General features: G+C 36.7%; 1 protein-coding gene across 2 annotated transcripts in view; it reads right to left on the bottom strand.

The window, feature by feature from the left end:
- The window catches only part of khdrbs2 (KH domain containing, RNA binding, signal transduction associated 2), a 51,090-nt gene that overhangs the window by 33,454 nt on the left and 4,867 nt on the right, over positions 1–12,769 (bottom strand). For both annotated transcript variants that reach the window (XM_077494922.1, XM_077494921.1), the window contains exon 2: positions 5,498–5,625. In XM_077494922.1, the coding sequence (XP_077351048.1) occupies positions 5,498–5,625 (128 nt within the window). The remainder of the gene's footprint in view (positions 1–5,497; positions 5,626–12,769) is intronic.

Here is a 12,769-nt window from a genome sequence, read left to right as displayed (position 1 = left end):
AGCACTACCTTTTCAATTCAATTCATTTTTTTTTTTTTCATTCTTTAAAAAAATAAAATACAATAAATAAAATAAAATAAAATAAACAAAGGGAAGGGGACAGAAACAACTGAAACTTGTGGTATCTGCCCCAATCAAAAATAAATAAATAAATAAATACAATAAAAATGAAAAATAATAATACTAATAATAATCAACACAAACTAAATGACATGCATTAAGGAGTCAAGATACTATCATGGTAACAAACAAAATGATTCAAGAGCATAACCCTGTGCTATACATATATGTGTGTATATATATATATATATATATATATATATATATATATATATATACATATATATATATATACATATATATATATATACATATATATATATATATATATATATATATATATATATATATATATATATATATATATATATATATATATATATACATTGTTTTTGTTTGGTTTTTTTTCTGTATTTTTCTGTGTTTGGAAAAGAAAAAATCTGTTCCTCTTACTTTGTACATATGTTCTCTTTTTTTTTTTACTTGATTTGCATGTTAAATGGTAAAATTTCATGATGGGCTTTATACATTATTTTAAGGCGGTTAAACATTAATTCATGCCCTGCGATAGTATAAATATTGGATAAGTGTGGTCACTGTATCCACATCCAGACACGACACAAGCGCATTTCTGTAAACATGTTTTTTTTTTTTTTTGTTTTTTTTTTTTTTTATACTTGAGTGTTAAATTGACCACACCCTCATTTCCAGTGAAGGAGAAACTTTCCAATTTTCCAGCGTGCTGTCGACATTTCAATAGAGATACATCCAGTTGTTGTTGTTGTTGTTGGGGCGGCTTGGCTCAGTGGTAGAGTGGTTGTTACCTGACCCTGAGAGTGTGGGTTCAAGCCCAAATCAGTGTGACTCTGTTAAAAATCCTTGAGAAAGTGTAGTTTGAGTTAAATTTTTAACACTGACTGGTGGTAGAAATTTGAAGTGGACTCACTCGTTAGTGTGGACCCATATAAACACTTTTCTAGTGTTATATTTAACACTCAGGATTCAAACATTTGCAAAGATTACAATCCATAGTTTTGATTGACAATATAGGTAGTTGTAAACACATTTTGAAATTAGAATCATCAATCAAAACTCAGCATTGTTGATTTTAAAGGCATTATTTTCCAAATAGCATATTGCAATAGCACACTATAATATCACGCATACTCATGTTTAATTCACACCGTGCATGCTGTTACACTTATCAAAGCAAAACACCTTCCCATAATGAAACGTTTCTTTGGGATAGACAGAAATGGAATGTCGCTGTCGAACGGAGCAGAGCGCTATCTAAAGGTCACAATAACGCAGGATGGATGTACTCAAAATGGTGCTATTCACAAGGACGCTTCATAAATTAATTTGTCATGGGGCGCTGTACATGTACCTGCAGCAGATCCTCATGCTATGTACAAACTAGCTTGTTAAACATCCGATTTTGCTCAGCGCACGTGCAGCAAAACCCAAAACTGCTTATTCAAAACTATGCGAATACTGTCTCAATCTCAATCATAAATGGCACCAAGTAAATTCTAGTCAGCAATTGGTGGTTGTTTTGAAAAGTTGCATTTAAAAAAACTACCAAGGTGCATACAATCTATCCCAAAAGGTATGACAGATTTACTCTTTAAACTTAAGGAAACACTGAGCCAAAATGTCCTTATCTTGAACGGCTCTAAAACTGACAACAGATCTAATCTATCACATTTTACAGCAAGAGGTGCACAAAACAAAGTCCATGTGATTGATGAAGAAGACCAGGACTGCATCATGATGCACCACCTCTCCGATTTGATCCAAATAGCTCTATTCTAAATGTGTTTTTAACAAAGGTAGCATACTGACCCACTCAGTTTACTCCTTACCCATACACTCCATTTCCACTTTTAAAGCATTTTAGCTTCAAACAAATGACAGAAATTTCCTGTAAATTGTTGTATGTTAAAGATTTTTAATTTTATTTTATTTATTTATTATTTTAATTACAACAGGTCAACAAGTGAGCACATTTTTCTTGATTTTGGAGGGTCCACTGTAATTTGAATTACAACTCAACATAGTCAAAATTATTCATCAACTAGATATAGCATAATAACTATAAAGTAATTGAATTTTCCACATTTATATTTTCATAATGATCTTATTTGTAATAACACATCAGTCCTCCAACTACCTGTGTCAACAAATGCATGAATCAATAATCCAATCTATTTTATTTCTATAGCACATTTACATAAACAAACGTTTCCCAAGTGTTGCACATTGAGATCCGCACACTATCATACACATAAAATCTAATAAAACCAACTACAAATTAAAAAAGTCAGTAAAATACAAAAATACAATAAATACAATAAAGAAAGGAATACATTAAAATAAGTTTCAAACAACTCAAATAAAAAATAAAAATAATAATACAAAGTTTTCCCTAAATGACCATTCCTTTGCTAAATTGTGGTCCGTTTATGGACATTATAGAAGCTGTCGCTGACGCTGCCAACGTCTGACACAGATGGTGCATATCAGTATTTTTCTGTTATGAATTGAAGTGTGGTGGAGGCAGGTGCAGGAGAACAGGGCGTGGAGGCAGAATTGGGAGTAGTCAAATTGGGATTTAATTAAACAAAACAAGGAGGTAAATAAGGCTCTAGCTGAGAAAAACACTACCATCCAAAAACACGCAAGGCAAACCGTGGGGGGGAACTTAGTGACATGAGGGAAACACAATGAATTGACGCGGACAGCGGGCAGACAAGAAACTAAATACACATACACGAATTCACTATTAGACACAGCTGGGCAAGACACAAGTGGCAGAGGATGCTGATTGGTTAACACATAAGGAAGGGCAGGTAAACAGGTGGACATGACAATGCTTGACAATACTAGGGAGGCACACAAGGACAACAAAACAAAACACAGATCACGGCTGAAACTTAAAGAAACATGAGGATGAACTCAAACAAACCCCACTCAAAACAAGAACCCTGACAAAAGTAAAAACAAAAAAACAAACCAAAACCCAACCCACACCATGACATTTTCAAAGTAGATGTACTTTTTAAGCACCAAATAACATCCGTGAAGATGAATTTCGCTCAGTATGCCATCATTCTTAGCAGACCTTGACCATAACACATATTTGGATACCGAGAAAGGCACGAGCGGAACTATCAACAATGGCTTGGCTTCATTCAATCACCTTGGGATGCATTAACAAAGCATCCTGCACCAGGCTCATGTAATGCATGACTAAAACAAAATGTAGGGAGGATGGGCTATTTTACTGCAAGATGACATTAATCTTCCATGCATCAATTCAGCATATCAGAAAGTATGTAGACGACTTTTCCTAAGTAATAATGCAATTAATTTACATTTAATTACGTTCAGGCAGGAGGGCTGCTGTAAGCAAGAATGGGCACTGCGGCACGTCCAAAACCTGACAGAGGAGATTTATGATGTCTTGTAAATTTCTCTACTGCTCTGCCACCAAGGCAGGACGTTATTGAATACCCGAGGAAACAGCAGCAGTGACAAAAGTGAGTTGAGAGTGTGAAATGAAAAGAAGCCAATTAGTTGTATGCCTCTCAGAGAGAGACTCTTTGAAAGAGGAAGTCAAAAACACAGTCCCGGTGCAACATTGTAAGAAAAGTGTGTTGTCACTCGTCCATCCAGCTATACCGGAGTTAGCTAGCTAGCTGGCCCGTCAAGTGTCACACCATCCACAATTTTACTTATTATACAGGACACACCGTATTGTCTATATCAGCTGCTGAATTTATAACCGAGAATACACATTTTGTTTTGTATGTGGTCTGACCGACCTCGATAAATGTCTTTGAGGTCCTTTAGCTCTTACTGCCACATGTTATCAAAACACAACCCCCATTGTGCCAGCCGATTTCAAGCATTTTAACTCATCTGTCAAGGCAAACAGAATATTGTGTACTTTTACTACATATACAATGTGGGTACCAAATGAAAGATTGCATGCCATTCTTTGATTAGAAAAAGAAGTATGTTTCTACCTTATTCCGTTCTTTAGTAATTTGGAAATAGGTAATTTGACTGAAATTGAGCGAAAATTGAAAAGATAAGGCGAAAACAAGGTTTTTGTGAAAGATACATTTTCTCCACAACAGTGACTGACACTGTTTATTGAGGCTCTGTGAATTAGGTTTAATGTGACAAAGGGTTTGATTTTTCATGTCATCCTTGAAAACATTAAATTTCATCAGGTTTCATCAGATTCCGTCATGTTTCATTGTAATTCCATACACTGGCAGCCCATTGAAAAGAGATGCAATGCTGCCATCTGCTGGCCATAATTAGTAGGTGTTTTTGATTCCACAACCCCAATGTCCAGGCAGCGCTTCATTAGACGTTGCACTTCCCACTGATAAAAAAAGAAAAAAAAAAAAGTAGTTGACGTCATTTAACGTTTATGGCATCATACATTGTAATTTTACTCAGCGTTATTTACCGTTTTTGGTGGTCAAAGAGTTAGGATTTGCATTTGAGTACCAGTACTTGTGGTCTGGACATACAAATCTGGTGCTGCAGCTCAATAACACACTAGACTAGTCAGATAAGTCCAACATCCACAGGAAATGACAGACACATCTTCGCGAGGAGGCTGTCCTCATTTTACATCTGTATTAATCTGCTTCTGATGTTTTACCTGGCTGCTATTGCCTTTAGGTTTTGTATTTGACTACCAAGGGCTGTGCATGGAATTGTTCATGTTTCCTGATTGTGCTCATCACGTCGTTTCCCCGTGCTTTTTGTGTTTTCATTGATTCCATATAAAGTTCCTAGCTCTTGTTATTTGCAGGCTCTGCTGCACTTTCATTAACTATCTCATCAAGAACTGATTTACCTACTGGAGCTAACGGACATCACCGGGTGAATTTAATTAAGCAGCATAGCGAGGAAAGCATGCAGCACTTAATTCTTCAATAATGTCTACTTTTCAAAACTTTTCAAAAGTTTTCTCTCTTGATGATGTGTCGCCCTCTTTTTAACTGGATCAACATTGCCTTTGCTCTGAATTCACAGCATATTGAACGGAACGGGAAGTAGAAGGCATTCTGTCATTTAATGATTTACAATCGATAAACAGAGTGGAGACTTCCAGAACATACGCTAGATTAATGACTTTCTCAACACTGATCCTGAAACTAAAAGTTAATTAATGTATGGATTCTGGTAAAGGAGCTTACTGGGCTGTTGGCTCTCATCTTTGGGCCAACAGTGAAATACAGAGTTAAAACATAATAGCAAGAGACATGGAAAGTCCAGCAATTTCTATAGGCCACGGAAGGACGGGATCGAGGATTGCCATGGCAACGACAGACATTTGAGGCTGTTTTTTAAAGTAAATAATTGCTGAAAAAGTGGACGGCATGTAGACATCTTATTGACAGCTTCTTACCTTTGGATACTGCTGCACTGGGATGAGAACTCTTTCCGACAGCTTTATATTTTTATTGCTGATAATGTCAAGATATTTCTTCATTATGCCATCTTTTTGCAGCTCATCACCTTCATTTTTTTCAATTTCTGCAGCGAAAAAGACAGAGGAGATGATTAGTTAAGATGTGCATCAGTCTGTGCGTTCTAGTCTGGTGTCAGGGTCACTGCAAATAGCCACAACAAAAAATGTCTGGTTCTGGGGACACGTTAGGAGAAATGTAACTACACGCAGCCTCACACAGCTGTAACTAGGAGCACATTATGATACGAGTTTACCCTGTTGGTTGATGTCATTAGAGAGCATTTGTGTGGAGTGGTGCTGATTAGATCTACAAGCTCTCATATTAAGATCATATTTGCAGATCATTGATTTCCATCAAAAAACACTTTGTCTCTGTATCATTTACATGAGTGGGAAATCTTTTGCAAATTGGTCTAACAGTCATCAGACGTGTCCAAGCTTTATGGAAAAAGGATCAGAGGTGCTGCATACTGTATCAGCGTAGCCCAAAAAAACACACTCATTAATGACTTCCTGGAGGGAGCCTTTAAATGCAGTTGAGCTACAACAGTCAAACGACTCTGAAGAGCTGCAAAATTAAGACACTGGTGGGAGATCCAGAAATGAGATAAACAGCCAGTTAGAAAATGAAATGCAGGCGTTTTGTCAAGTACGACTGCTCCTTTAGATCCTTGTCACACACTGATTTTTGTGTATTCTTGCAGAAGTGGAACTAAAGAGATTGAAGAGCCCCTCCAACTTAAAATGTATATCGTTAACCCCCACTAATCACCAAGCCCAACAGCAAGTAGCGAAAAGCTGAAAATAGTAGATGCTCCTATAAAAAATAGAATTGAAAAAAAATGCCAATATTGTTGTGAAAAAAAGGGAGCCGCTTCAATTGGGCAGTGTCATGTTTTGGTTTTGTGGGGGGTGGGATTTTGTTTTCTTTTGGTGTTTTTGGTTGTTTGTCATGTGTTCCTTGTCTCTTCCCTTGTCCCGTTATGTCAAACCACGTCCACCTGAGTGTGTCTTCCCTTCCCAGTGTATCCACCAATCAGCTTCCCTTGCCACTTGTGTCTTGCCCAGCTGTGTCTAGTCATTGTCAATTAGCCTGTGTGTATTTAGTCACCTGTTTTCCGTTCGGTTCTTGTGGAGTCATTGTGCCTGTTCATGTTCATGTCCCTGTTTTCCATGCCATGCCTTGTGTTTGTTTTTGATCTTGTTAATTTTTTCCATAGTCCCTTGTTTACATTTTTTTGTTAATTAAATCCCTTTTTTACTTGCATCCCTGCCTTGCCCTGTTTTTGTTGCCCCCTGCATTTGGGTCCTGCCTCCAACACCGCCACATCGTGACAGGCAGGAGTCGGCTGCATTCCCTCCCACAACGGCACATATACTCAATGGTGGAGTCAGAGGGGGGGCCGGGGTGGCACGTGCCCCTGCTGAAATGTGATTGGACCCAGCAGACGCCAAATGATTGACATATCACGGCACCGGCGCAGTGACGTCGCACGCCTGGCCGATGCAGCCTGCCAGCATTTTTTTTCCACCCATACGCCTACTAATTGTTATGCCCCTCCTGAACAGTAGCTGGCGCTACTTACGACAAAGCATTATAATCCACCTCACTAGGAGTCTGGAGAAGGAGAATCATCTGTTTCAAGGAGCAGTCTCCTGAGTACCGAGAATGCATGTTGGCGTTTGGCTATATCATGTTTGTTTGCCTGTGAGACGTGAGTGACTGTTTAAAATAACTTTTATGTTCAGATTATGGGTGTCAAAATTGTATGTAAATTATCTCGTTAACTTAAAGTGCCTTTAACGCCACTATTATTATTTTTTTAACGCTCGATTAACGACCGCTCCTTATTTGGAAAGCCTCTACTCAGGGAATTCTAGTCACCACGCAGTAGAAACGCCCACGTCAAAACTACCCAATAGAAATGCACTGGAGCTAAAATACAGTGTTTAAGGGGCAGAATATAGGTGGAGGAGCCATTTGGACTGTGTCTCACCACTACCACCCGTGCCTTGCTTTGAAAGAACGCACTCGGTTAGCCGTTGCGTTCGCACCGAGCACCAAGAGGCGTCCATGGGCACTCTGAAACCCCTGTGAGAGTAAAGTCGCCGTCTTGACAGTTGGAGTGAGCACAAGCCTATTTATCTTTAAATGTGAGGCGTATTTTATTCAGCATCTCCACAAAATATCTCATCAGGGTGAAAGTGAAACTACCGATGTGTTCGCTGTAACAGTAGCGCGGCTTCAGCTGCGTCTCGCATCCGAGAACTTAACAAAATAAAAGCGTCCGACGTCATAAAAAGGAGTCATATAACACAATTGAGCAGTAATAAATTAAATGATACTGCCTAATGTGTGGGGATTAGCGTCAAGTTGTATTTTACAATTTTAAAATGTGCAGAAACTCGCAAGTTACTTATTGCTTAAAATTACAGAGCTATTAATATGAAAAGAACACATCGGTCGTTTCTGGTTCCTATGCAGTAAAAATTCGTCATTTTACAATGCACATCCTATTTCACTTCACAAAATAAAAGCTTAGAGCGAATGCATATATTTGTGGGGACTGTGTTGTATTTTACAGTTTTAAAAATGTGCATAATTTCACAATTTACTTCATGTTAAAAATTAGGCAGCTCCTAATATGAAAAGAGAAATGCATTGAGCTTTCACTATTGTCTTACAAATGCAATTATACCATGATGTAGTGAGAGAAAAATGACCAAAACAAATCAGTCACGCTTTGGTTTGGTTTTACAGTACAGCACATATTTTATTTTTATTTTTGTAAACTTTTTTTCTTGAATTGTTATGAAATTACTCTATCAATGATTTTTTTTTTTTTTTTATTGAATTATTATGAAATTGCTCTATCAATGACTAAAAAAATAAATAAAATCATATTGAAATTGGGGGGGGGGGGTACATTTTATTGTAAATGTAGGTATAAATTGAGATATAAAATGTGCAATTAATGTGTGATTAATAGTCAGTTAATTATTGAAGTAATGCGATTAATTATGATTACAAATTTTAATCCACTGACACCTCTAGTTCAGATAGATTGTTTTGGACGGACATCAATAAGCAACGTAGTTTTGTGCAAGGTAAAAATAAGTATGTTGTTGTTGTTATGCAATTCAATAGCACCCTCCAATGGTTGAAAGTTCAAACCGACACTAACTGACGTTTGCATTTACAGGTAGAAGGGGAGGATTTATTAACATGATTATTAATTAATCACATTAATAAATTATGTGGTTGTAAATGAAGTAGTAGTTGGAGTAATAAATTTATTTTTCATAGGGTGTGTGGAAAATGAAGTTTGGCACTTCGACAGGATCTTTAGTCATACTGTAATACAAATTTGCATTATGTTCATATTCTAATGTTGTTGATAAAAGTACTGTAATTGCATGAATACAGTATCTGCATGTGCGTGCAAGTTCATTCAAGTTAAACAGTGCTGAATTATTATTTTTTTGTACATTTTATACATTCTTAATAAACGGCACATTATGTGCAAAAATCTCCCCTGTGCTTAATATGTACTTAAATATATTTGAACATCGATAGAGACTCCGATTGAAATTAATTTTCATGAAAACAAATTTGGCATTATCTTTGGATGAAGTATCCTTGCCCCCCCCCCCCTGGCCCCCCTATTTATAAAAGTCTGGCTCCGCCACTGCATATACTGTGTTTTAGCTATGCTAGTATGGAGCCACAACATTGACAATATGATTTGGTATTGAAAAAAAATTGTTGGGGTGGGGTATCGCCAGCCAGGTGATTACTATTATTATTATTATTAGGAGAGAGTGCAAGCCGTCAAAATGACTGCTCCTGGAGATCTAGCTGTTTTAGAATTCTAGTTGGCGGGGCGGGGGCGGGGCTTTGACCACAAGAACGCCTTCCAGCTTTTCAAGAGAGGAGAGAGGAGCGCCCTCTGTCGGCTAAAGGCAATACCTGAATTCCCTGTGGCATATCGTCAGAGATTCATGTATGAAAAAGTTCACCAGGAACTCCAAAACCGCCTGTAAGTCTGTGTGTTTTCTACATATAATCTTGTGGCGCCGGTGTTAATGTTTCTGTAGTAAACCACTTAGTACGCTAGCAAAATATATATCATATTTGCCACAGGGAATTCAGGTATTGCCTTTAGCCGACAGAGGGCGCACTCTCCTCTCTCCTCTCCTGAAAAGCTGGAAGGCGTTCTTGTGGTCAAAGTCCCGCCCCCAACCCCGTGCCCACCCCTCCACGTTAAAGCACTGCCAATAAGTTAAAACTGAAAAAAAGAGAAGTGAAACTGAAAATCAGAGGGTTGAAACTGAAAACCCGTGACACTCGGAAAAAAAAAATCTGCGGATTGGCATTGAAAAATACATCATAATACAAACAAATATGATTAAAGAAAATAGTTTTTTTTTCAATGTCTGTATTTTATTTTTCAATACAACCTTTTACAATGCCAATATTCGTTTTACAATGCCAACACTTGTTTTAATGTCAGTGCAGCTTTTTCCACAATGACAATATTTCTTTGTCAATACCAAATCTTATTGTCAGTGTTTTGACTCCATACGCTAGCTAACCAAAATACAAAAAGGAAGAAAACTCCACCCATGAGCACAGTTCGACTGCTCTCTGCACTAGACTTAAGTTAGGCACGGAAATAGGGCACTTAATGTCGTAATGGCAAATCTCAACATTTATAATGTATATCCTCCTGCAGGCACACAATCTGGTGGGACCTTATCTTAAGCTTGAATGCATACTGTGCTGCGATTCACATTCTTTTTTTTATTTGATGTAGTGTCATTGATGCTAGATAACACTGTGTGCAACAAATCTTTAATAGTTTTGTTTCAGCTAATACAAACTAAAGATAGTGACTGTATTTTCAGCTTGGAAACGCAAATCTCTCTAAATATAATATTTTTTGTATTTATTAGGGGGTGTCAAAATTAGTGTGTTAATTTAAAGTTCCTTTAATGACACTATTTTTTTTAATGCAAGATTAATGAGCCCCTTACTTAAAAAGCCTGTACAGGGGGGATTCCAGTCGTAATGCAGTAGACATGTCCACATCAAAATTTAGCAGTAATAAATGTGATGATAATAATGAATATATTTGTGTAGACTGGGGTTGTATTTAACTATTTTAAAAATGTGCAGAATTTCACAACTTACATCATGTTCATGATTCGATAGCTCTTAATATGAAAAGAAAAATGTCTTACAAATGCGATTATGCCATCTAGTGGCAGAAAAATGACCTCAACACAAATCAATATCACACATCACATCATTTTAATTTTAACTCAATTTTTTGTATTATTATAAATTTACTGTATCAATGACTAACTGATGCAGCCATATTTCTATTAGTTTAACATTTTTGCCACATTTATGTTAACAAGTCTGAACATTTAGAAAAAAATGTTTTATTGTACATTTTAGAACAGATGTAAAATTTGCGATCAACCGTGAGTTAAATACTGAAGTCATGCAATTAATTATAAAATAAAACATTTTAATCACCTGACACCCCTAATTATATTTATTTACCTCCTCGAATGACCACAATCATTTTTTACGAAGCAGTAATGTCTTCAAAAGAGCACAAGGAGTTTTGTATTCCAGAACAGTGCATCTCTTGTGGTCTGCAGCCTGCCACAAGAAGATTGTGTTTGTGTGAAAGAAAAGTAAATCGGCTTACAGTTGAACAAATGTGGCAAAACATTCGCACAAGCATCGTCGTTTTTCAAAAAATGTGAACGGGAGCAACGGGAGCGCAGAGATCAGAGGAGCAAGAAAGTGAATTGAAGGTCACTGCTTTCAATTCTCACACAGGATAAAAATACAAATAAAAAATCTCATTGGGGGGAAACGAATCATTTCAACTCGGAGTTACTATTCTGGTGCTCTTGATCCGCTCTGATGCAATGGCCAAAACTGCTTCAGCAGTGCTGCTCAGAGGAGATGAATTTTTGAGAAAAAAAAAAAGGAAGGTAGGTTTAAATGGTCAACTGTGGGATAAATGTGTCTAACTATAAAATTCCGGAGTCACACAGTGTTTGAACTGTGAAAAATAAACAAAAGAAAACTTGGACTGCTGTGTCTTTCCTCATTTCTTTGGTTAAAGTAACGTTTATGGGGAAAGTAGGATATTACCGTTGTTTAATATGGGATGGGGTGAATGCTTGATGCAAATGCAAGAATGGCAAAATAAAATACTAAAAACTTGAAAATTAAAACTTGTTTTATTTGTATTTTCGTTTTAGTCTGTCAGCAAGCTACTTCCTGGTTCGTTTAGAATTGTGTCTGACTTTACATGTTCTATAGCTGAAGGATGTTTCATCTTAACTCAAATGCTTTAAGAGAACATTTTTTAAAAATCATTTGTTGATTTGCTAACTGTATTTGTACCAAAGTGTTTGTCAATTTTTTATTCTTCGAATTTCTAATTCCTGATCATAAAACAGCCACAAGAGAACGGCCAGTACAGGAATCAGCGACTCCCATGAGTACCATTATGGCTGATAAATACTCTAAGTTTGGTATTTTGTGGAATTGTTGTTTGCGTAATTCTGCTAACTAACAAAAAAAAAAAAAAAAAAATCCGATACCCTTTTTGCAATAGTTAAAGAGTTAAAGATACAAACAAATCATTGTTCTTTATTCAAAATTAACATAATTTTACATTGATCTGCTATAACATTTGGTATACTTGCCCATTATTATATTGTGATTAATAATATGGTTGCATCAAGGGAATTCATTTCACTGCTGTCCAGTAGTTTTACATCCCACGAGTGCTACATTTTGCAAACTTGCATGAAAAAACCTGACACCCAACTTCATAAAAAAAATACAGTGCATAACATTAGTGCATTATGCATCATCTGAGGTCAACCATGCATAACTAAACGTGTTTAGCAAGTCAGGTTGAATTAAACCACACCACGCACCAGCTGAGCATATTAGCGGAGGCATAAAATTAACTTTAAAAAGGCTCTGAAAACAAACAGCCATTGTTGGAAGCTGCAATTATTGACTTTTTGAAGCCTACTGTGGAGGTTCAACAATGCAGGAAAAGTTAAATAAATCAAATTAGCCCAATAAACCGATCGCTTGTTCATATCAAAGACAAAAAAAGAGGCGTGCATGTTATGATTTAAAGCACAAATCTGTTTGCTGTAATG

The sequence above is a fragment of the Festucalex cinctus genome, chromosome 14, assembly GCF_051991245.1.
Source record: "Festucalex cinctus isolate MCC-2025b chromosome 14, RoL_Fcin_1.0, whole genome shotgun sequence".
Taxonomy (NCBI): domain Eukaryota; kingdom Metazoa; phylum Chordata; class Actinopteri; order Syngnathiformes; family Syngnathidae; genus Festucalex; species Festucalex cinctus.
This window is presented reverse-complemented; position numbering and strand designations above follow the sequence as displayed.